The sequence below is a fragment of the Portunus trituberculatus genome, chromosome 37 (assembly GCF_017591435.1).
Source record: "Portunus trituberculatus isolate SZX2019 chromosome 37, ASM1759143v1, whole genome shotgun sequence".
Lineage (NCBI taxonomy): Eukaryota > Metazoa > Arthropoda > Malacostraca > Decapoda > Portunidae > Portunus > Portunus trituberculatus.
The window spans coordinates 23,396,693-23,423,031 of record NC_059291.1 but is presented as its reverse complement, the minus strand read 5'-3'; the positions used below and the strand labels follow the sequence as shown (position 1 = coordinate 23,423,031).

General features: G+C 45.9%; 1 protein-coding gene across 3 annotated transcripts in view; it reads right to left on the bottom strand.

Annotated features, from left to right (window-relative positions):
• Window positions 1-366: 366 nt before the first annotated feature.
• Window positions 367-26,339, bottom strand: part of LOC123513872 (breast cancer anti-estrogen resistance protein 1-like) — a 97,520-nt gene continuing 71,547 nt past the window's right edge. For 2 of the 3 annotated variants that reach the window (XM_045271304.1, XM_045271303.1), the window contains exons 2-5: window positions 11,350-11,493; window positions 9,532-9,672; window positions 6,108-6,225; window positions 367-4,854 (exon numbers count right to left, since the gene is read on the bottom strand). In XM_045271304.1, the coding sequence (XP_045127239.1) occupies window positions 2,825-4,854; window positions 6,108-6,225; window positions 9,532-9,672; window positions 11,350-11,493 (2,433 nt within the window). In that variant the 3' untranslated portion in view covers window positions 367-2,824. Of the gene's footprint in view, window positions 4,855-6,107; window positions 6,226-9,531; window positions 9,673-11,349; window positions 11,494-11,767; window positions 11,801-26,339 lie in introns of those variants that run through there. The other variant, XM_045271302.1, reaches the window with a different exon arrangement.

Sequence of the window (26,339 nt, the reverse complement as noted above, 5' to 3'; positions counted from 1 at the left end):
ATTTTCTTCATTCTTTCACCTTTATTCTGTCCACCTCTCTGATTCATGAGTTAACCAGTACTCAATCTTAGATTCCTTTCTCTGGTAAACTTTGGAACTCTGCCTGCTGCTGTATTTCTACCTTTCTATAATTAGATTTAATCTTATTGAAAAGAGAGGTTTGAAGACATTTTATCTTCTGTTTTTGATTAATGATTTACTTTGTTGACTGTACAGAGAGCGGCACTTCAGTAGATAATTTTTTATTGCTATTTTTGTTGTTCTTCGTTTGTGCATCTCCTACATAAACAAAAAAGTTTCTCATTTACTTTGCCTCAAATGTAGTGAAAGTCCATACAAAGGGCAGGGTAAAGGTAGAGGTCAGTGTTTAGACATACAGTTTTATTAACCTGGTTATGGTGTTGGCATGTTAAAGTACATTACATATCAAATTTAGGTACAAAAACACAAGAGGTCAAAACACACACACACACACACACACACACACACACACACACACACACACACACACACACACACACACACACACACCATTATGTTAAAAAAACACTGTGCACAAAGATTAACATATATGGAGAAGTGTGTTTGAGTGTGTGTGTGTGTGTCACATTTGCCTGCTGGCCACCCAGCCAGTCTTCGAGCTCAGAGCTCATAGACCAATTTTTGGGTAGAACTGAGACCACACCACACTCCACACACCGGAAAAGTGAGGCCGCAACCCTTTGAATTACATCCCATACCCATTTGCTGCTAGGTGAATAGGGGCTACACATTAAGAGGCTCACCCATTTGCCTTGCCACACCCAGGATTCGAACCCAGGCCTTCTCGGTTGTGAGCTGAGTGTGCTTACCCTTACCACTACACTATGTAGTGTGTGTGTGTGTGTGTGTGTGTGTGTGTGTGTGTGTGTGTGTGTGTGTGTGTGTGTGTGTGTGTGTGTGTGTGAACGCACGCGTGCACCATTCAAGCATCTTATGAAGGACAGGATACAGGGAGCCGTAAAAAGGCCTCTATTGGCCAACTCGTCTCAAAATGTCTTTCTCCAAGCCCTGCATGGCTCCTCGCTGGGTTTCATTGCCTGCTTGGGGCAGTAGGCAGTCTTTGCATAGCGAGGTGTCAGCAGGAGGCACAGTGCTACCCCTGCAGTGACTCCAGTAGGGGGAGTGCCTGTAAGCGCCACAAGGGGTAGAAAGGGTACACAGGGACACTACCATTCTTAAGGGTGTTGTCTGCATAGGAAATACCTACGTGATTCATATTCTTATTCGTACTCACTCACTCAATGGCGCATGTGAGTGGTGGCTGCTGGCAGTATGAAGCGGCAGTGGACAGGTGGTGGTAATTAACACTTGGGTCATGGGCACGTCTGGGTCTGGCAGGTCCTTGTGCACACTAATTGCTGGGTAGGGGTTGGGGTCATCAATGTTGAGAGAGCGAAGTATGGCTTGGATACACCTACACTCTGGCAGGACACTGACTAAGCTCTGGCTAAGAAGCAATAGGACCGGTCAAGCATAGCACTCGCCATAGCACTTCCTTTTTGATTGGTGTGTGGTTGAAGGCTTAGGCTGCTGGGGCACCTGACTGGTTTCTTTGATGCTGCCTGGTGCTCAGCAGCACGTTCAGCAGTGTCACAGCAACAGGTCGACCCTCTTATGCTATGTACAGTGGCGTATTGATTTATTTTAAATTCTATTTACAAATAATAAGAAATTAAAAATTATTCTTTTACTTAAACACTAAAATCACAGCCTGGGAATTTAGAATTCCACCATATTGACTGTAACAAGTGGAAGTCAACTTGGTTCACCTTAACAGAAACTGGAAGATACTGGTGAGAGTTGGCCATCCACCCACCTGACAGTGGCCTACATCAGGACAAAACCAAGATATAACATTTAGGATTATATTTTCCACACAGTGTAGGCAGCAGTGGGCATGTTTTGTTGTCCTAGACACAGAGGGAACACTTAGCTTTATAAGATACTCAAAAAGACAGACTGAGCAAACTCGCTAGACAGAAAAGCAGCTATGCTGTACTTATGTATATAGTATATATATATATATATATATATATATATATATATATATATATATATATATATATATATATATATATATATATATATCACACTTTATTTCTGTGGATGCTTCCGAGGTATAACAGGGAAGGCTAAGGGAGGATAGCTTGGGTATTGGACAACAAGGCCTTGCTCCAAAAGTGCTTGCTTGTGAGAAAAATCTAATCTTAAAATGACTTCCAAGTGCAGTCATCAACCAATAGCAGTAACCCAATTGTAGGTGTTGGTCATGAAACTCAGCAGAGACAGACTAACTCTAGGAATCAGAATACTATGTTTTATAAATAAATACCTCAATTGTAGCACAATATATACAAACACTTTGTGAGGAAAAGTAACAATTCAGACAAATATAACAAAAGCAATTTCTAACTATTGGCCTTCTGAGAGAAACACATAAATTATTCATTAAAAACAATGTACAGATATAGTCCCAAAGTAACTTGGCAAAAATATTTGTTTCAGCTTTTTTATGCAAACTTAGAAAAAAATAGAAACATTTGACTGAACTCAAAATACACTTCCCTGATAACTCTCTAAGGTAGGTTTGATAGTTCCTCAATGCCTTAGATTGGCCTACGTTACCCGCACGTTGGCCTTGCTGCCTCTCCTCTGCACTGGCACAACCCTTGCCTCCAATGTAGCACCTAGGAGAGGGCCTAGGACATCCATGGCCTGTGGCACTGTGGGTGTGAAGCGTGTCCGTGTCAAGAGACTGAGCTAGAGTGGCTCTAATTTGTCTTCAGATAGGAGTCACTGAGATTGCTTGCTTGAGGTTGTTGGCTAGGTGGGAGACAGCCACAAAGGAATCCACCATTGCTTGAACGGCCGTTACAGAAGGAAACTGGAGTGCTGCAGTCTTGGCTGCTGTCACTGTGTGCTTCATTTGGTCAGAGAGTGCATTGGAGCAGTTAAGAACTCGTGTCCTCACTTCAGGGTTGACAACAGTTCTGTGGACAGTGTCACCAATGTAGACCAGCTTGTGTGCATTAAGGATGACAAATTTGGAATGTGCAATGAAGACTTTGGGTGGCTGGTTATTCTCAATGGTGAGGAGGAAGGCATCAATGGCTGTATTGAGATGCTTGAGGTGCACCTCACTCTGGCTTCCATAGAAATTGATGACCTGTTTATCATTGGGATCAAGAGTGTTGTTGCCACCTCGCTTCTGGACACTGATCTGAGTCTGGTCACTTTTCTGGATGACCTTTTCATGATCACTGTCAACAATCAGTTGTGACTGTTTCACTAAGTTATCAAAAGACTTTCGCAGATCAGCTGGCAGTTCCTTCTTGATGTCCTCGTGCTCTCGTTCAACAGTCGCTCGAGTCTCAAGGTTGACGTAGTCATAGTCCTCGAGCCAATTTTTGGTATCATTCTCGTACAAGTTTTCAAAGGGCTTCTTATTAGGTAGATCAGGTAGAGGTCTCTCCTGGACTGGAGTCTTTTCCTCGTCATCAATCCCCTGCTGCCGTGTGTAACCAGAAGTGTCTAGAGCTGGGGACTTCTTGAAGATGAACATACCCTTGTTCTGAATGGTATTGGCCAGGAGGTGTACATCATCCACAAGGGAGTGAGCAATGGTGGCCAGCTGATTGAAGTTCTCTGGATTGGTCCCACAGGTGAGAGCTGCCCTCCATGCACCCTTGCGTATTCTTGTGAGTGACTCCTCTATGATGGATGCAATCTTATTCACAGGCTCTATGAGGCGCTGCAGCCGTCTGGCAATCCCTCTTTCGCCATTCTGGGAAGCATTGATGACTGAACCTTGTCCAAATTCACTGATTGCAGTGACAGACTGCAGAAGTCTGGACACTAAGTTCTTGAGTTCCTCCTCACGCTCCTCCATGGTGTCTTTGGCTCGCCATGATGCATTTTTGTGCACTAAGGAAAGTTTTTCTATGGCGCTGTAAACCTCCTGCTGCAACTTGACTAAAGTTTCTAGAGCAGAGTCATACTCTAAAGGAAGGTCCTTCCCGTAACTTAAGTCTATTTCTCCTCCTGATGAGTCTGAACCTGAGGAGAGTCTGTTTGGTGCCGAGTCCACACAATCCTGCTGGCGGACGTCTCGACTGACCTGTGGTGGCACATCATACACTCCCTCACCACCAGTGCCTCTAATCACCAGTGAACGTGGCATCCTGGAGGGAGGCGTGTCATACATTTCACTTCCTGCTGCCAGCACGTTTCGAGGAACGTCATAAGCATCCTTTAAGTCTTTTCCTTCTCGTGGGGGTAGCTTTGGGCGCTGTGAGCCCACTTTTCTTGGTTCTGGGGGAATGTCATACACATCATGGGACTCCAAGCTGGAGCGGTTAGAGGATCCACCATAGGAGGAAAGAGACAGGGATTCTGAGGGTGCCAAAGAGGAAGCTGAAGAAGAGGTTGACAGCTGGGATGACTCACAGGACATGACTGACACTCCACTCGATCTGTCACTGGGTGGCATGTCGTGCTGAACCTCCTGGTTGGTATTGGTGGGCCTTGGCACATCATACTCCTGCAAGTTGTCTCCTGGTGTGACTGTGGCAGGCATTCCCCCTCGTATACCCTTGATCATGCTGCGCACCACTCCGCCACCCATACGCTGGCCTTCAGGATGGGGTCTTGGGGAGTCATAATGCTGCTGAGCCTTGGGTGAGTCGTACAGAGGCCGATTCTTGGGTGAGTCATACTGGGAGCGTGGGATGTCATACTGGTCAAGAGAGGAGCGCACGTGAGACCGTGGAGCATCATAGCGAAGGCTGCTGCTGCGTGACAGGCGAGAACCACCTGCAAAACAACAATTACTTTAACAAGAAAACAATAGCTATACAGTACAGTACTAATTGTAAGAGTTAATTATAACATACCCTTGCATTGCCAGGCCACCCATTAACTCCTAAAGGTGGTAAACTATGCAACCACTGAGTATGAATATTGAGGAGGAGGAGGAGGAGGAGGAGGAGGAGGAGGAGGAGGAGGAGGAGGAGGAGGAGGAGGAGGAGGAGGAGGAGGAGGAGGAGGAGGAGGAGGAGGAGGAGCAGCAGCAGCAGCAGCAGCAGCAGCAGCAGCTTCTTGAGGGAATACTGCCTATATACTAATGACATCTATAAATCAATTTCCAACAATAATATCTGTGAATCATTACAGTTAATAGACTTTAAGAGGTGAGAGGATGACAGGTGAATCAAACACACACACACACACACACACACACACACACACACACACACACACACACACACACACACACACACACACACACACACACACTTCCCGGGAAGCGGCGAGGCAAATGGGCAAGCCTCTTAATGTGTGGCCCCTGTTCACCTAGCAGTAAATAAGTACGGGATGTAACTCGAGGGGTTGTGGCCTCGCTTTCCCAGTGTGTGTTGTGTGTGATGTGGTCTCAGTCCTATCCGAAGATCGGTCTATGAGCTCTGAGCTCGCTCCGTAATGGGGAAGACTGGCTGGGTGAGCAGCGGAAACCGAGGTGAATTACACACGCACACGCGCGCGCGCTCTCTCTCTCTCTCTCTCTCTCTCTCTCTCTCTCTCTCTCTCTCTCTCTCTCTCTCTCTCTCTCATTTGCAAACTAGAGGGAATGTAACAAAACATTTAGTCTGGCTGGTTGGGGTTTGTGACTGGCCTGAGGGTTGGCTGTCAGGGTGTTGAGATTTCCTTTTAGGGGAATGAAGTGAAGGTTTAAAAGAACAGCAGTCATACCACCCACACAACTATTTCTGCCTGTATTAATGGACCCACTTTTTGCCTCCTTATCTTCCCACCTTTCTTCCAGTATTAATAGACCCACTTTTTGTTCCTTATCTTCCTATACCCTCACTAATACACCATCACACACACCTGTCTTTCCATCCTTCCTTAATACACACCACTGCTCTTTACCTTTACAGCATCACATTCTTTGCCTCACCATACTTTGTCTCTTCCAATATACCATTTCCACCTCCCATGCCTTCCATAGTGCAGTTCATCTGTTCCACACCCTGCTCCATCCTCACCACTCTCCACACAGCACTTACTTGTGTCTATGGTGGAGTGCTTGGAGGGCGGCACATCGTAGTCAAGGTGGGAAGCTTGTGTTAGGGCCCGGGGTGTATCGTAGGTGTAAACGTCCCCCACACGCCGCGGGGTCACCACCTGCGGAAGGATTTAGTCTAGTACAGCGAGAATTTTGGAAAGGTGTAGTAGTATATGTGGTTTGCTTATATCTTAAGTGAAAATTTGTGTTGATGGTTAACTTGCATTTCTTAGTGATGCAAAAGATGTAGCGTAAAAATGAGGTGATATGAGATTATATATTGTATGTATCTTTTTATGAATCAGCTCAATAGTCGAGTCTTCACTAATTCACACCATGTCTTGTTTGTGTTCATCTTCTGCTGGACTTTTTTCCTTCAGTTAAAAAGGTTTATTGTCATTTTGATCCATATGTATTATTTGGATGATATGAAGACCTGAACTCGGTAATAATAATGTGATGATAAATGACTAGTGGCTATATGCTTATTGGTGAATGTGTTTTATCGTTCCCTATATATAGAGAAAAATCATATTAGTGACTGCAACGGAAGAATACAGGAGGGAAACTTGCTGCTGCTGCTGCTGCTTTTACTACTACTACTACTACTACTACTACTACTACTACTACTACTACTACTACTACTACTACTACTACTAGTTACACTGATTATGGAAGAAAATTTTAATGGTGGTGGTGGTGGTGGTGGTGATGGTGATGATGATGATGATGATGATGATATTTAGACTCAATAGCATCTACATTAATCAAACGTAACTTTACATTTCTTTTATCATTTCGTCTTGAAAATGTTTTGTAGTGGCGGCAAAGCGTGGCTGATTTACGTCCTTACCATATGTTTTAGGAACAGGCGAGATGGTCATTCTGTGGCGCCACTCACCCAATACTATGCCATCAGGATTCACTATTTATCTAATTTTATGTATTTGTGGCTATGGAAGAGTGTATGGTGTGGAGAAGGATGATTTCTGGGGTTAAAATCTATTAATAGTTATCAGGAGTGTTCGTCAGTGTAACATTTCTTTTTCAGTCCAAAAATTGAAACCAGTCTAATGTAAAATAATGTAGAAAACGTACTAATCAGATTAATATGAAAGAATTAGATTTCACTCGGGCCCCGCATTGATATCGACCCAGAGTCCCACAGTCTCTCAGCCATATGGTCAGTGCCAGTGGTTCCTGCTGTGTAGCCTTTCCTTCACGACCTCTGCTCTCTCCTCCCTCAATTATGAATTATATAAACGAAAGAGAAAAACCCCTCTGCAATTGGTGTCGAGTCTCACCCAGAAAGGCCTGTCTACTCTTACTCTGTGTTGTGACAGCTGTTCACGGCAAGCCAGCCAGTCCATTACAGACTCTCCAGGGAGTGTATTTGTTGTTCCATCATAAACCTTCTGTGTGTGTGTGTGTGTGTGTGTGTGTGTGTGTGTGTGTGTGTGTGTGTGTGTGTGTGTGTGTGTATGAAGTAGCAACGCAACAACCATGCCAGGGGCGTTGCGGTACAGTGCTTAGCAGCGACTTTCGAATAAAGAAAAAAAAAAAAATCCATAAACTGAAGGACTGAACAAACGCAGTGTTCCCTGATCCCAGTTACGTGCCGATTGGAGAAGTGGCGTTGCCTCACAAGTGGAGGGCGTGGCAGTTACGCTTGAACGCGCCACACAAACGCATTAGTAAGATGACTGTCTCAGGCAGGGCAGTGCAGCTGTTTCGCACGTTTTCCCATCATGCTGCTCAAGAATAGAAAGAAAGCATGATGTAATTCTTTCCCTTGCATTATTGTAACGTGCCGTGCCTCACAGATAGCCTATAGTGCTGTAAATAATGCATCTTTTGAAAACCTTTCTATACTGTTTAGAATTCCAAAAACTTCATTTCTCCTGTCATGAAATGCATTAATTCACAGACAGTACAGTACACGGCGTATTTGTAATGTTGCTCCTCCGACCAGTATCTAGACACATCAATCTTTTTCTTCGATTCAACTCATGCTTAAGTTGTATCTTGAAAATTTAAGCCCTTCACTAAAGCCAATGTCCCAGACTCAGTAAATGGAAATGCAGCGTTCTACACCATCGCCCCTGCCTGCAGGAGTGGCATTGACATGTCTTGTAAAGGTATTCTCTCCGTCCAGTCTGGCTGTGACCTTTTGACTCAAGCTGTTAATGAACTCCCACCTATTGTTCTTCAGAATTGTACACACTTATGGTGATGTGTTCGTGCTTCAGAATTTTATTAGCATTATTCACTTTTAATTCAAGCTAAAAGTTCAATCAGTTTCCAAGAAGAGCGACGCCTCATCTCATCCCCCACAAACCTCCACCACCCACACGCCGGCTTTTTTTTTTTTTTTTTTTTTTTGCGCAGGCTTGACTCTATCCTGAACAGGTGAGGAGCTCAGGGCCTCGTGACTCACCACCTGTGTGTATGAGGGCGGTCTACTCCTGCCAGTGGCTTTTCTTAATAATCCTGAGTCATTCCTGTGAGGCACATTGCGGAGTTTGGCTGTGACGTAACACACTTCAGTGCCTTCTGACCGATACATGAATCACTTGAATGCGAGGAACATTTTAATATATTTCCTTTCTTATATCCTTCTCATCACCTCAACATGTATATGTGGAAGCATTATCTACGTATATAGTTCGTGTTATGTATGTAACCTCTGAACCCTGTCGCCACTTTTATCCCACACGAAGGCCAACTATCACTTTATTTGCATAGATTCTCAAAGATTTACTGTTTCCACTTGCTTTTTACACTTTTGAATAACAAGATGGCGCCATCCTTGGGCGTCTGTCTCCCTCGTGAAGTGAATGGTTTGGCGAGGCAATGCCTCTTGATCGCTCATCTGCCTGTGGTGCTTCCTTTAAGCTGGCGAGGTGACGGAGTCCACTTGTCCTTCTGCTTTCCTCTCCTCCTTCTCCCGAGGCCGCCACTCAACACAACTCCAAACATTTGTATTTTACGAGATTAGAGGCAAGATTAGTGGCGATAGTGTAGCTTGTGGGGAGTAGTGGTGGTGGTGGTGAACAGTGGTGGTGACTGTCGTGGTTGTGATGGCGAGTGGTGGGGGTGATGACCGATGTAACTACATGTGATGTTCATAATGCTAGGTGGTAACAGTGATCAAAGTAGTAGCAGTAGCAGCAGCAGCAGCAGTAGTAGTAGTAGTAGTAGTAGTAGTAGTAGTAGTAGTAGTAGTAGTAGTAGTAGTAGTAGTAGTAGTAGTAGTAGTAGTAGTAGTAGTAGTAGTAGTAGTAGTAGTAGTAGTAGTAGTAGTAGTAGTAGTAGTAGTAGTAGTAGTAGTAGTAGTAGTAGTAGTAGTAGTAGTAGTAGTAGTAGTAGTAGTAGTAGTAGTAGTAGTAGTAACAGTAGTAGTAGTAGAAGTAACGCGGTCTTACCTTATTGGACGTTGGCCTCTGGGTGCGGGGCCCGGGGCTGGTGGCGCCGGGGCGGGGCACGAGGCCGGACAGACTGGTGACCCCCGAGCCTGTATCGTAAACCCCGGGCAGGATGCGAAGCCGGTTGCCTGGACAGATGCCCTGCAAGGTAGTCTGATGTTACTAGGTGTGGGGGAGTCAGAGATAGGGCGGAATCAGTGTCGGGATGAATGAGAGGACGCCAGTTTATATATGACGTTAATTCAGACACCACAATGCTCTGTTACCCTCTTCCTCCTCCTCCTCCTCTATCCCTTGTTTCTCCTCTTCCTCCTCCTGGCGCCACCTCCCGCACACAAGAGCCAGGTAGATAAAGACCAGTTCATTTAGACCGGAGGCAGACAAGACAAGACGAGACGAGACAAGACGGGAACAGAAGCAGGAGGAGATCAGGCACAGGCGGTGTGTGTGTGTGTGTGTGAGAGAGAGAGAGAGAGAGAGAGAGAGAGAGAGAGAGAGTAACGGGGTCTGGGGAGGAGGACTGCTTGCTTTTGGGGTGAAACGAGAGGTTAAGAGAGGTTGTTGGGAAGGCGGCAAGACAAGGAGACGCAGCAGGTTGAAGGTTGCAGAGAGAGAGAGAGAGAGAGAGAGAGAGAGAGAGAGAGAGAGAGAGAGAGAGAGTTAGGCAGAAGCGAGTGAAAGAATAAAAGACGCAAGTACTGGCGACAAACCATAAAAGAGAGATAGAAAGAGAGAAAGAGAGAAAAAAATAGAAAGTGCCACATAGAACAAACAATGAAACTAATAGTAACTGTCAGAGAGAGAGAGAGAGAGAGAGAGAGAGAGAGAGAGAGAGAGAGAGAGAGAGAGAGAGAGAGAGTTGGTGATAGTGAGCCAAAGGGTGGAGGAGAGAGGAAGAAGAGGAAGATGTTGAATGGTGAAGAAGGATGAGGAGGAGGAACAGGAGGAAGGGAGTGGAAAAATCGTCAGAAAAGAAAAGAGAAAAGGTGGAGAATGTTGAACGAGCACGACGGGGTGTCACAAGGGGGGAGGAACAGAGGAGAGAAAGAGAGAAAAAAGAAAAAGAAAAAAAATATATATAAACTGGAAAGAAAGACGATGGACACTAAAGAGAGAGAGAGAGAGAAAAAAGAAAGAAAATGCAAGGAAGAAGAAATGAAGGAAAGAACGAGACCATAAAACTGAAATGAAAAAGGAGTAACGAGAATGAAGGAAGAAGAGAAAAACAGGAATAATAATAAAGAAAGAGAAAAAGGGAAAAAGAGGAGGAAAACGAAACGGATAGAACAAGAAGAGAGGAGAGGAAACAAGTGTAAGAGAGAAGGGAGAGGAAGATTTAGGAGACAAAAAGAAAGAAAAAAAAAACTAATAGAAGAACCGGAATATAGAGGAAAAAAATTGGGAAGGGAAGAAAACAAGAAAAAGAAGAGATCTGGTCTGGAAGAGAGAGAGAGAGAGAGAGAGAGAGAGAGAGAGAGAGAGAGAGAGAGAGAGAGAGAGAGAAGTGAAGAAGGAAGAGGAACACTTTAACGAGGAGGGAAATGAAGGAAAAGAACGTAAAATCTCATTCGAATGTACATGTACATCTGACGACACAAGGAGCAAGTTTTTTTTTTTTTTTTTTATTTCAGTTTTTTCTTTCCCATATTTCTAGTGATGTTTAATAAGAATTCGAGAGAGAGAGAGAGAGAGAGAGAGAGAGAGAGAGAGAGAGAGAGAGAGCACTCGTGAACCACTTAATCATTTTTGGCCTTTAAAGAAATACTAGGAGAGCATGAAGCGTTCCAGAGTACAAGGAAAGGTATTTATCATGGTTACCTGTCGCCCACGGAGGGAGCACAGCCACCACCCCTCCAGCCCCGCCGTGTTCTGCTCCAGCACCGTCAGCAGGTCGTTCCTCCTGAAGGCCAGCTCGTCAGGAGATTCTGCGTCGTTGTCGTAAAGAGCGCGGGCGATGCAGTTCTGTCAGGGGAGAACAAGAACAAGTTAGCGATCTGTCTGTCTTGTGTGTGTGTGTGTGTGTGTGTGTGTGTGTGTGTGTGTGTGTGTGTGTGTGTGTGTGTGTGTGTGTGTGTCTCTCTCTCTCTCTCTCTCTCTCTCTCTCTCTCTCTCTCTCTCTCTCTTAAATCATCATAATTGAAAACTACTACTACTACTACTACTACTACTACTACTACTACTACTACTACTACTACTACTACTATAATCACTTCTACAACCACTACAAAGCCTCCACATTTTCTCCTGCAGACATCGGGCGGCGGACGCGAGGCACTGCACAGCATAGCGGCCACTCCCTGCGCGGCCTCCCTGTGAGTGTGCAGACTTGCTTAAACTTTTGTGGAGAATTTCTGTGAGTCGAATAGTTCTGGGCCACGCCCGGCGCCGAGGCACCCAGCATGTGTGTGTGTGTGTGTGTGTGTTTAGCGGGACAAGCCCCACACTGACCGCCACCACTTGGGTCGCCACAGCGTCGGGGTGGATGGAGGGAGACGAAGGGGTGCGTTGTTTGGGGGTGTGGAGAAGGGGGAGGAAGTGTGGAGGGCAGGGAAGAGGGGGCAGGCGCCTCCACGGTGACAGAGACGGAGTGAGTGTCTGGGTGACGGCGCCCAAGTGAACATCTCCACATAACTAATGGTCCTTTCCATCCACTCCATCATCCACTCATCCAACCCTGTCAACCTTTACCCCACACGTGCCCATCCTTCCACTCTCACTGACACGCGCTTCCACTCCACTTCACACGTTCATTCCCTCCTCGCATCCACCCCAGCCACGTGTGTCGTCCACGAGTGTTGATAGTGGTTCGTTGTTCTTCATTCGTTGAGTTGACATAATTGCTCTGGGTATGGTTTTAATGTGTTCGTGTATCAGTGTGTGTCTGTATCCCCGTCAGCCTCTGCTCGTCTGTGTGTCATTCTCACACATCCATCACACATCACTGGACAAAAAGTGGATGGAGAGTGAAGTGCTGCAGTTTTTCACCACACACTCCACCACCCTTCACCACACACACTCCCACGGCGCGACCACATCCTTCACCACACCCCTCCACTCCGCCACACACCCGACTCGCCACTTTAAACCCACACACACACACACACACACACACACACACACACACACACACACACACACACACACACACCGCAGCGATTCATCACGCAACAAATACACAACAACTGCACCACGACATCACCATCAACACCGCCAATACACTGCAAACACAGCACCACCGTCGCTCCTCACTCTTACTCAGCCACACCGTCACCAGTCACCACACCAAGCAACACGTAGCAACACCACTAAAGCTCATTGCACGTCATCACAATTCACAACGTACACCACCATCACCACCACCATCACTACTACTACTACTACTACTACTACTACTACTACTACTACTACTACTACTACTACTACTTCCAATATTAATGTATGGCGAAGGAAAAAAGTATCCAGACGAGGGCGTGAAGGTTATCTGATTGTTGATTACAGTGTTACCAAATTTAGACAAAGCAATGTTGAAAAATAAGCTTGATTGGCAGTTTGTCTGATGGGGGAGATGTCAGTCGTCCTAGAGAGAGAGAGAGAGAGAGAGAGAGAGAGAGAATACTGCGCGTTGACACGATGCGAAAGAAAGGATATACATAAACATTAGTGACGTGAGCCGCAAAAGGAAGAACAAGAAAGAAGAGGAAAAGGAGGAGCAAAAGGAAGAACGGTGATAAAGAGGAATGTGAGGCAAAATATGAGGAGGAAGAGGAGGAGGAAGAGGAGGATGAGGATGAGGAGGAGGAGGAGGAGGAGAAAGAGGAGGAGTCAGGAACCAAGAGGACAGCGTGAGGCGGGACAGGGTCAGACGAGGAGGAGAAGGAGGAGGGACTGCGTGAGGAGACCAGGGAGGGTCGTCTGGGAGTCTACAGCAGGAGTGGCGGCGGCGGGGGCAGCGGCGGCAGCGTGTGAGAGGCCCTTTGTTCCTTGCCCCACACTGCTTCTGGCGCCACTCACACCCTCTACACTCTCCCGACGCCCAGCAGCTCTCTCTCTCTCTCTCTCTCTCTCTCTCTCTCTCTCTCTCAGTACTTACACATATCACGTTTTGACGTATGTACGCGGTCTCCAACGCCTTCACACACACACACACACACACACACACACACACACACACACACACACACACACACACACACAGTCAGAGTCACGCAATCACGCACACCCTTACGCACGCACTATATGCAAACACACGTCTTCACCTACATCCACGCACGGAACTGTAACACACACACACACACACACACACACACACACACACACACACACACACACACACACACACACACACACACAGGGGTCTTATCTGCAAACACCAGGAGAAAGGCACCTTATCTCGGCCACTAACAGTAAGGCATCACCACCACCATAACAATGCTCATGCGTCCTTAGGCGGGGTTGAAGCGGTACATGGCTAGCCTCCGCCGCCACCCCGCCTCTTTACTATATACCGCACGCCGACCTGACTGCCACCTGAGCCGAGTACCGCCCCCCCTCTATGGTGTACTGTACTTACCTGCGCTGGGAGTAATAGTAGTAGTAGTAGTAGAGAGAGAGAGAGAGAGAGAGAGAGAGAGAGAGAGAGAGAGAGAGAGAGAGAGAGAGAGTATGAATGAATGAATGAGGAAGAATCACTGGTGTTTACGGTCCAGTGTCTCATAATCGTGAGAACTTCCGTTTGCAAAAAAAGTTCCATTCATTTGCCTTTTTATTATGAATCTTAATGAGGATACGTGAGTTATGGAGGAGGAGGAGGAGGAGGAGGAGGAGATAGGTATAGGTAAGCGTAGCTGTAAGACGGGAGATGTGGAGGAGGGAATGACCATGAGAGAGAGAGAGAGAGAGAGAGAGAGAGAGAGAGAGAGAGAGAGAGAGAGAGAGAGAGAGAGAGACTGGCGGAGCGTAGGAGTGGACAGGAAATGCCATCATCGTCATCATCGTGTTAGTTGACGATGAGGAAATGTGAAGTGGGAGGGAGAAGAAGAAGAATGGATGGAACGGGACACAGGAGAGCGAGAAGAGGATAATGATTGTGCAAGGTTGGGAAGAAGGTCGTTTGTGGAGAAGAGGAAAGGGGGTTATCCCGATCAGCCTAGCGCGTGAAGGACTGTGAGGGAGAGAGAAAATAGTAAACGTAACCTAACCTTACGCAACCTAACCTCAATTCTAACCTTACTTTTAACCTCACCTAATCGAACTTTCAACCTAATTTTCCTTAACCTAACTTCCCCTAACCTAACTTAACCGAGTCTCATCTGACATAACCTAATGCAACCTAACTTTGCTTAATCTCACCGCACCTCACCTCACCTTACCTTTACTGAACGAGAGAGAGAGAGAGAGAGAGAGAGAGAGAGAGAGAGAGAGAGAGAGAGAGAGAGAGAGAGAGAGAGAAACCTTGTAAGAAAATATTTGAGGAATGACAATGAGAACTACACTTGTGGGGGAATTTTAAGGGAATGACTTCATGGAAAGACCATTTTTTCGAGGAATGAGAGTCAACTAAGTGATGACAGAAGATTATATGCACTTCAACATTATTACGTCTTGTAGTATTGGGTTAGAAGCGACCACCAGGAATTCTAGTGGCTGGTAGAGAGATAGAGATGAGTGAGCTAGGAATCTGAATAATGTAGCTTGTAGAAAGATAGAAAAAATGAGTGAGCAGGAATTTGAATAGTGTGACATAAGAGAGATAGAGATGAGTGACCTAGGAATCTGAATAATGTAGCTTGTAGAAAGGAAAAAAATGAGTGAAGTAGGAACCTGAACACTGTGGCTTGTAAGAGAGATAGAGATGAGTGACCTAGGAATCTGAATAATATAGCTTGTAGAAAAATAAAAATGAATGAGGCAGGAACCTGAACACTGGCTTGTAAGAGGATAAGGATGAGCGAGACATGGTGTAACTTGTGGAGGGATGAAAAAAACGAGTGAGGAACAGTGTGACTTGTAAGAGGGATAAAGATGAGTGAGGCTGCGTAGAATACCAAGGAGTCAACGAGGTTCTACTGAAGGATACTGAAGGGGTGGGAGGTGGTGGGAGTTAGTGGGAGGAGGCGAGTAGGGCAGTGTGAGGGGCGGTGTTGCGGCTTGACCACCACGAACCTTGCAACATTGAAACGGTATCGTGTTGCCCAACGGGAGGCGGCGGTGGCGGCGGACAGGCTGGCGGATGGGGGTGGGTTAGATGCCTCCAAGACTGTCTGTAGGAGGGGCAGAAGAGGGAGTGGAGAGGAAAGGTTGGGGGGGAGTACAGCATGGTGAAGGGCGGAGGGAAAGGTGAAGAGCGTAACATGATGATGAGAATAGTGACGTGAGCTGTATTTTGGTGTGAGAGAGAGAGAGAGAGAGAGAGAGAGAGAGAGAGAGAGAGAGAGAGAGAGAGAGAGAGAGAGAGAGAGAGAGAGAGAGAGAGAGAGAGAGAGAGAGAGAGAGAGAGAGTGACGCTACATATCCAGACTCCAGACAGACAGACAGATATCCTTCCCCTACCCCCCTTTAACCCTTCCTCCCTTTCCCAGTACCCGATAAGGCTGCAAAGACACACACCACCACCACCACCACCACCACCACTCCTTCACCAGACACTGCCCCCTCTACCCCACCACCACCACCACCACCACCAGTGTAAATTAGTTAGGGTTAATATACTAAAGGAGTTGCCTTTCAGAAGTTAATATCTTGATGTAAATGATATGGAGCCTTCATTTAAAGTGTGAGGGTTTAGTATAATAATCCTCTTTCCCCTTCTTCATCACCTCTCTTCTCTCCTCCTCCTCCTCCTCCTCCTCCTCCTCCTCCTCCTCCTCCTCCTCCTCCTCTTCTTTCCTAGCCAAGCCCTCACTCCTAACATGGGAAAGACTCCTCCGAAGGGCAATGGTCACCTGCAGCGTCCATCTCACCTGTGCCTCGTGTGTGTGTGTGTGTGTGTGTGTGTGTGTGTGTGTGTGTGTGTGTGTGTGTGTGTGTGTGTGTGTGTGTGTGTGTTAGGTCTTTGTTTCCCGTCCTTTTGTTCTTTACCTGTTACTAGAAAGGTTTGTTTATTTGTAGTTGTGTTGCGTGTTTTTTTTCTTCTTTCCGGTATTGTGTGTGTGTGTGTGTGTGTGTGTGTGTGTGTGTGTGTGTGTGTGTGTGTGTGTGTGTGTGTGTGTGTGTGTGTATAAGTTGATTTTATATTGTTTTACTTGTTTTTTTGTGTTTTTTTTTTTTTTTTGTTGTTACTACTACTACTACTACTACTACTACTACTACTACTACTACTACTACTACTACTACTACTACTACTACTACTACTACTACTACTACCACCTTTAATGTTACTACTCCTCTTTTTGTATCTATTATCTCCACCACCACCACCACCACCACCACCACCACCACCACCACCACCACCACCACCACCACCACCACTACAGACTGAATCTAACCATATATGTCAAATCTCAAGTCTTGATCCCAACCGTAACCTCACTACCCGTCCCTTCCTCCTCCTCCTCCTCCTCCTCCTCCTCCTCCTCCTCCTCCTCCTCCTCCTCTAGTAATAAGAGGTGAAGAGGAGAATTGCTGTTTTCTGGGTAATTTGCGAGACACGAGGAATCTTACGAATGTTGGTGAAAAAGGGACTTGTTAAAGGAGGAGGAGAAGGAGGAGGAGGACTAGGAGGAGGAGGAGGAGGAGGAGGAGGAGGAGGAGGAGGAGGAGGATAGAGTTGTACGGTGACCTTGTGTGGCTTTGTTAGGAGTGTCTACTGACCTTATCTCCTGAGCCCCTTTGTTATTATTATTATTATTATTATCATTATTATTATTATTATTATCATTATTATTATTATTGGGGTTATTTTTTAAGATATATTGTTTTTTGTGTCCCTTCCGCTTCTTATATGCTTTTACATCACAGTAGTAGTAGTAGTAGTAGTAGTAGTAGTAGTAGTAGTAGTAGTAGTAGTAGTAGCAGCAGCAGCAGCAGCAGCAGCAGCAGCAGCAGCAGCAGCAGTAGTAACCGTAGTAGTAGTAGTAGTAGTAGTAGTAGTAGCAACAGCAGCAGTAGTAGTAGTAGTAGTAGTAGTAGTAGTAGTAGTAGTAGTAGCAGTAGTAGTAGTAGTAGTAGAAATGAAAACAGTACTAATAGTGTTTGAAGTAGCACCAGAAACATTAGGAGTTGTAACAGGAGGAGAGGGAGGCACGGCAGTGGTAGTAACAGTAAGAGTGGTTTGGTTGTACAGGTGGCGGTGACCATAACGAGACCATCCAGTGACCAGCCAGCAGCCATCCAGCCTCCTGAACCACACCAGGCAGCCACCACCAGTGTCAGGTTAACGCGCCGCCCAACCATAAAAAAAAGGGTCTGCCTAACCTTCCCGCGTAATCGAGAAGACGAACCTAAGGACACGAGGAAGGCCTGTATTTGTGCCTTCTCCTCCTCCTCCTCCTCCTCCTCCTCCTCCTCCTCCTCCTCCTCCTCCTCCTCCTCCTCCTCCTCCTCCTCCTCCTCCTCCTCCTCCTCTTTTTTTTTTTTCGTATACTATAGATAGTAGCATTTTTCTTTCAATCTTTCTAATCACATCTTTGACTTTGTTCGTCTTTGTGTTTTCTTGTTTTCCTTCCTTTTCTCCTCCTCCTCCTCCTCCTTTCTTTTTCCCTTTTTTAGTGTATTAGAAAGCAGTATTTGATTTCTTTCAATCTTTCCTATTACATCTATGTCTTCTTTTTTCTTCCTTTTCCTCTTCCTTCTTTCCTTTCTTTTTTTCTTTTCATTATAGTATATAGTATATAGCAGTATTTCTCTTTCAATCTTTCCTATTACATCTTTTGACTGTTTTCCTCCTCCTCCTCCTCCTCCTCCTCCTCCTCCTCCTCCTCCTCCTCCTCTTCCTCTTTCTTTCCTCTCTTTAGTGCACTAGATAGCACCATTGCTCTTACAGTCTTTCCTATCACATCTTTGACTTTCGTTTTTTCTTTGTGTTTTCTTGTTTTCCTTCCCTTTCCTCTTCTCCCCCTTTCTTTTTATCTTTTCACTTTACTATATCGCAGCATTTCTCTTTCAGTCTTTCCTATCACATCTTTGACCTTTTCTCTCACTGTGTTCCCTTATTTTCCCTCGATTCTTGTTGTCCTTTTTGCCTCTTTATAGAACCTGCAGCGGTATAGCATAGACACACACACAACTTTGTTAGACCCGGTAGGGATGTTGCTGTCTGTTCTTTCCTTTGTATTCCCTTGTATTCCTCCTCCTCTTGCTCCTCAGAGTCTCACGAATAAGAGAGGTTATTAACACGACAAGAATTACAAAAGAGGAGACATACAGTAATGATTCTAATGTTAATAACACTGAGACTAATAATGAATGCTGGAAAAAGGTTAAGATGCTGTTTATGTGTTTATTGAAACGGTTTATCCTGTCCCCGTTTATATTTACCGTAGCGTTAGAGAGAGAGAGAGAGAGAGAGAGAGAGAGAGAGAGAGAGAGAGAGAGAGAGAGAGAGAGCGCATGAGTGGTTAATTGGCCAGTTAGTTGATCGTTTGTCTTCCCTGTTAACTATCTGATGGACTAAATGAACGGGTCAATGGCTGTGTGTGTGTGTGTGTGTGTGTGTGTGTGTGTGTGTGTGTGTGTGTGTGTGTGTGTGTGTGTGTGTAACTACGACATTTTCTTAAACATTTGTATTTTTTATGGTTACGAGTCAGAACGTGTTGTATCATGCCATTTACTATTGTTTTGCTCTGTTTTCCCCTTAGTATTGAGAGAGAGAGAGAGAGAGAGAGAGAGAGAGAGAGAGAGAGAGAGAGAGAGAGAGAGAGAGGCCGTCCATCACTCACTCATTCACTAACTTCCTACGTCATGGGGCTTAGTATCAAGTAACTTCATGGCGCATGGTTATAGATACTCTTTCATTCTCCACCACCACCACCACCACCACCACCAGCATCACCACCACCCCGCCGCCGCCGCTGCCTCCTCGCACCCTCCTCGGCCTCATCCACTTGGCTCCTCTCACTCGCCTCTCATCCCTCAGTTTTATTATTCTTTTCTCTCTAATTGTTTGTTTTTGAGTATCAGTGGCTCCTTGTGTTTGTGTGTTGCTCTTCGTTCCAATGTTTCTCTCTCTCTCTCTCTCTCTCTCTCTCTCTCTCTCTCTCTCTCTCTCTCTCTCTCTCTCTCTCTCTCCTAAGAGGTCCTGGGGAAGAAAGGAAACAAGTGGGAGGAGAGGAGAAGAGAGGAGAGGGCAAGGAGGGCAGGAGTGTCTCAAGGAGGGTGTGTTACTGAGGGTCTCTGGTGCTGTCCTTCTGTGGCGAGGCTGTCGCGGTTTGGACAAGGGTGCTGGGGTGAAGGAGGACAGGTGTGGCTCGGAGAAGGGTGACGAGGTGGAGTATATGAGGCAGTGTGGGGTTAAGGGTGAGCCTTGGAGTGGTCTGAGCACTGTGGTAGGGATGTGTGTGTGTGTGTGTGTGTGTGTGTGTGTGTGTGTGTGTGTGTGTGTGTGTGTGTATAATTCACTGTTTGTTTGATCTGCTGCAGTCTCTGACGAGACAGCCAGACGTTACCCTACGGAACGAGCTCAGAGCTCATTGTTTCCGATCTTCGGATAGGCCTGAGACCAGGCACACACACCACACACCGGGACAACAAGGTCACAACTCCTCGATTCACATCCCGTACCTACTCACTGCTAGGTGAACAGGGGCTACACGTGAAAGGAAACACACCCAAATATCGCCACCCCGGTCCTCTGGCTTGTGAAGCCAGCGCTCTAACCACTGAGCTACCGGGCCGTGTGTGTGTGTGTGTGTGTGTGTGTGTGTGTGTGTGTGTGTGTGTGTGTGTGTGTGTGTGTAGCATTGCGTTGAAGTGAGAGTAGTGTGGTTAGATGAGTTGGAAAAGGGTGTTTTGTGTAGTTTAGGGTGGTCTGAGTAAGACAGTGGTTGGGATATGAGTGGACCTGAGTGTAGCTTTGTGTGGAAATGAGAGCACAGTTAGAATATTAGCGGAAGCTACGTGGCGAGGATATGAGTGAAAAGAAGGCAGTTTTGAGTAGATTGGGGTGATCTGAGTAAGACAGTGGCTGGGATGAGTATAGCTTTGTGTAGAAAGGAGACCACAGCTGAGTATTAGTTGAAACAAAGCGGCGAGGATAGGAAAAATAAAAGTGTATGTGTGTAGCTGTGTGTAGAAAAGTGTAGAAAGTGGCTATTATAAGAGTGGAAAAGAGAGTAGCCTGAATGCAGTGAAGTGTAGCCGAGGCAGTGAAGGAGGAAAAGAAAGGAAGACGGGAAGGGGGAGGAGGGAAGGGGTGCAGGGAGATGGTGCAGAGTGGTGGTGTAGGGTGTGGCAGGGAGTGGTAGGGTTGGGTCAAGTGGCAGGAATCCCGAGCATATTGCGTTGCTAAGGCGAAAACTATGACGGGCATTCAATATTTAGCGGCAAGAGGAAGAGTGTAAGGAGTGTATCGACCTGAGTGTTGCCCGGGAAGTGTGTCATGACTGGCGGGGAGGTGTAGCAGACAGAGAGAGAGAGAGAGAGAGAGAGAGAGAGAGAGAGAGAGAGAGAGAGAGAGAGAGAGAGAGAGAGAGAGAGAGAGAGAGAGAGAGAGAGAGACTGTAGGACAGAAATTAACATGAATAAGATAACGAAAACATAAGAAAAGAAAAAAAAAAGAAAAGAAAAGGAGAAAAGGAAAAAAAGAGAGAGAGAGAGAGAGAGAGAGAGAGAGAGAGAGAGAGAGAGAGAGAGAGAGAGAGAGAGAGAGAGAGAGAGAGAGAGTGTGTGTGTGTGTGTGTGTGTGTGTAATTCACCTCGGTCGTCTACTGGTCACCCAGCCAGTCTTCCCCATTACGGAGCGAGCTCAGAGCTCATAGACCGATCTTCGGGTAGGACTGAGACCACAACACACTCCACACACCGGGAAAGCGAGGCCACAACCCCTCCAGTTACATCCCGTACCTATTTACTGCTAGGTGAACAGGGTCACACATTAAGAGGCTTGCCCATTTGCCTCGCCGCTTACCGGGACTCGAACCCGGCCCTCTCGATTGTGAGTCGAGCGTGCTAACCACTATACTACGCGGTGTGTGTGTGTGTGTGTGTGTGTGTGTGTGTGTGTGTGTGTGTGTGTGTGTGTGTGTGTGTGTGTGTTGTGTGGTGCTGTTGGCGGCTTGGGTGTGGGCGTAAGTAGGGTGTAGGCGGGCAAGACACTGCACTTGATATGGGCATGGGCGGTGTTAGGAAAGGACCGGATGAACATGGGGGGGCGGGCGGTGGGGGCAGGGGGACGAGGATCCACACACACACACACACACACACACACACACACACACACACACACACACACACACACCCAACACGGCAATGGGTCATGGTAGGTTATGGGTATAGGTTCATATGTATAGGTCCTCGTGTGTGTGTGTGTGTGTGTGTGTGTGTGTGTGTGTGTGTGTGTGTGTGTGTGTGTGAGAGAGGGATCACGTTTGTCTATAGTTAACGTCGGGCAAACATCCTCCGTCACCAAAACCACCATCACCACTCCTCCTCCTCCTCCTCCTCCTCCTCCTCCTCCTCCTCCTCTACCATAAAAACGTCTCTCACCTGTAGTTGATCACCTTAAATATACCTCACTTACTTGTTTTTGGAGAGAGAGAGAGAGAGAGAGAGAGAGAGAGAGAGAGAGAGAGAGAGAGAGAGAGAGAGAGAGAGAGAGAGAGAGAGAGAGAGAGAGATGTTCTTACTCACGTTCTCTCCACATGCATTGTAGTTACGAACTCTGGCTTCACTTCATCACCTTCTCCTCCTCCTCCTCCTCCTCCTCCTCCTCCTCCTCCTCCTCCTCCTCCTCTTCCGTCACACTCACCTGAAACAAGAGAAAGAGAAAAAGAAATTAATATACTGTTACCAAACCCCATCGACACACACACACACACACACACACACACACACACACACACACACACACACACACACACACACACACACACACACACACCACATGTGCATATATTAAGCATCACGTTACGGCGGAAACACTGCAATGGTGGTTGTGATATAATGGTGAAGATGGTGATGGTGATGGTGATGAAGATCGGAAATTGTAGTAGTAGTGGTGGTAGCAATAGTGAACATAGCCAGACCAACCACCGTCACCACTAACCACCACCATCACCATCACAGTCAAAAAGAGGTGATGGAGATGTACAGTGATGATAGTGTGACCAAGTTATGTGGAGTAAGATATGAGTGGATGGATGGAGTAAGAGGGGGCTGAAGGTAAAGTGGAAAGTTGGAAGGCAGGGAAAGAGATGGAAAAAGAGTGAGAAAAGAAGGTGGTGGATAGATGGGACAAGGAAGGGGGAGGAGGTAGTTAGGTGGAAAGACTGAAAGAGAAAAGAGAGAGAAAATGTGGTAGCTAGGTGGAGTAAGGGGTGGATGGAGGTAAGATGGAAAGTTGGGAGAGAGGGGAAGAGATAGGAAGGAGAGAGAAAAGGAGATGGATAGATGGAGTAAGAGAGATGGAGGTAAGGTGGAAAGACAAGGAAGTGGAGGAAGAGAGGAACGAAAGAGAAAAGGAAGCGGACTGTAAGTTAGGTTAGGTCACGTCAGGTCAAGTTAGGCTAGGTTAGGTTAGGTTAGATTGTGTTGGGTGACTAGACAAATGCGAATGGCGAATTAGATTAGGTGTTGGACTACATTGAATCGAGTTAGGTTAGGTTGTGTTGTGTTTGTCAGTATAGAAGCAAGTGGTGTAGGGTGGAGGGGAAAGGAAAGGGAGGAGTAATATATTATAGGGCAATATGGACGGGGAAGGGAGGGAGGAGTGACAGGAGGAGGAGGAGGAGGAGGAGGAGGAAGGGGAAGAGGCAGCAGAGCATAAACCACGTCTGAGGGGCGTCGGCGGTTCAGTGGTGGTGGTGGTGGTGGTGGGTGGTGATGGTGGAGGTAATGGCGGTGGTGGTGGTGGATTTTGTAACATTGCTCGTATCACAACACAGCATCGAAATAGAAACTGATCTCCCTTCTCTTCCTCTCCCTCCTCTTTTTTCTCCTCTATCCTGTCTTCTCTCCTTTCTTCATCTTTTCCTCCTCCTCCTCTTCATCTTCTATAACCTCAACCTCCCTGTATTGTCACTATCTTCCTCCTCCTCCTCCTCCTCCTCTTCATCTTCTATAACCTCAACCTCCCTGTATTGTCACTATCTTCCCTCCTCCTCCTCCTCCTCCTCCTTTTCTCTTTCTCTCTTCTTTCGTCATCTTTTTCTCCCTTTCCTCTTTATCCTGTATAAAATCATCGTCTCTTTGTTGCTATCATCTTCCCTCCTCCTTTTCCTCTTTTTTTCCTCTCCTCTCCTTTCCTCATATTTTCGTTCTCTTTCTCCTCTTCATCTTATATAAAAATGATCTCTTTCTTGCCACCATCTTCCCTCCTCCTCCTCCTCCTCCTCCTCCTCCTCCTCCTCCTCCTCCGACAGAACAATAATCCGAGATGCACAAAAAGAAGAATATGTTTGTACAGACTAAGAGTGTTGAGCGTCATCTCGCACCAGTGAATGTCTGCACTTGAAAGGAGGTGCGGCACCACCACCACCACCACCACCACCACCATCACCAGCCACGCCCCCACTATAAGACTGCTCCTGTCGCGGCTTCTTTAATCTTGCTCCGAACGGCAGACACACATTAGCAGCTGATAAGGAAATCCGGTCCCTCTGGCTTGGCTATCTTTTAAACTCACTCCTTCTTTCCTATACTGCTGCCAGGAGATAGAGGAGTGGAGATAGTGGCGCTCATGTCCCTAGTGGCCTTGATAAACGACTACACACGAGACAGGATTTACTATCAAGCATGACCTATTGGTGGGTGTCAGGTCACGTGTAGGTCGGGAAGCTTTTACCTTTGTATTGGCGCTTCCCTGATGTTGTGTCTCTTGTCTTTTTGTTTAGGTTAGGTTAGGTTATATGTAGTCTTTGTATTTGCGCTTTCCTGGTATCGTTTCTTGTCTTTTTATTCTGCTCTCCCTATCAAGTTCTTCCACTAACTTCCCTTCTTTTTTCCTGTATCAGATTGTCAAAAAGTAATTGTCCTTTAGTATTTTCTTCAGCTTCTATATATGGCCTTTGCATTTGCGCTTTCCTGGTGTTGCTTCTTGTCTTTTTGTTCTGCTCTCCCTATCAAGTTTTTCCGCTGAGTTTTCTTTCTTTATCCTGTATCAGATTGTCAAAAAGTAACTGTTCTTTGATATTTTATTCATCTTTTATGTGTGACCTTTGTATTTGTGCTTCTCTGATGGTGTGTCTTTTCTAGTTTATCTTGGTCTCTCTCCATCAAGTACTTCCGCCGACTTTCTCTCTTCTTCCACATTTCATACATTGCTTCTTTCTTATCCTGTATCCTTAGATTGTCAAAACGTCACTGTCCTGTAGCATTTTCTTCATTTATATAAATTATGGCCTCTCTCCAGGGCAAGGGGAAGGGTGAAGGGAGTTAGTTATCTTCACGGAATATGCGCTAAGATGTATGTTGGTTTGTATCGATGGTAATAGCACCAGTTTTATGCTTGTGTTTCCTTGTGATTTGATGCCTCGCTGTTCTCTGTTCTTTTATTACAGTTTGACAGGTGAAATGTGTGTTTCTGTTTGGTGATAGGTGAATTGTTGGTTTTTCTTTGGTATTTTTTTTTTCTTAATCTCTTAAAAAACTCTTCCCCTCAAATAAAAAAAAAAAGTTTTATTTTCAAATGTTTTCGTGAGAGACTGATTTTTCCTTCGCTTTTTCAATTACAACTGAAACAAAACTTAAACAAAACACCCTACTGACATCCTTCACTCACGACATTCCTCCCACCCACTGACTCACACATGGAAGCGGAACAGTACGTGAAACAAGACACTTAATAGATCCAACATGAACGACATAAAGGGAAAGCACTAAGCGGCGGGCGAGTACGATAAAGACACCTATAAAAGAGAAGAGGAGCCAGTAACATGTAGAACGCACACACACACACACACACACACACACACACACACACACACACACACACACACACACACACACACACACACACACACACATTACAAACTACTACAGGCTATCACACGCTGCTCATTCACGTAGCTCCCATCAAACGTTTCCACACTTCAAACGTTTATCACACCAAGGGTAACAATTTGCGGCGTCACTTTACACGTGGAAAAAACCGACGGAAGGTGAACTGTGGTAATCGTAACCCAACAGCACACCAGCGAGTTAAGTTTTGTTCCGCCTCACCACAGAAGCTTCAGAGGAGGATCAGGAAGGGCGGGAGGGAAGGGATAGAGGTGCATGGTAAAGATTTTATACAGCTTCAGAAACTCTTGTGGAGGATTAAAATAGTGAAAACTGTGGCCATTAATCGTCTGACTTCCACAGACCCTTCCAAATGTTAATAAAATGGTTCAATCTACACAAATCCCAAGGTAAAAATGTGTCCCACTATTGAAGGGGTTAAATTACCAACCACCTGTGCGACTTACTGGAACAGGTGGTTGTATTAGTGTGTGTGTGTGTGTGTGTGTGTGTGTGTGTTGCGTAGTTTAGTTTTGAAATGAATATTGCGGTGGATATTTATTTTAACTATATTTTATTGATTTGTGTTTGTGTTTATTTAGTCATTTTGTGCGTTTGTCATTATTTTTTGTGGTTATTATCATGTGACTTTATTAATTGTTGTGATCTAGTTTTCATGAAAAGTCATGAATGGTAATTAGCGTCAAACTTGAGAGAGA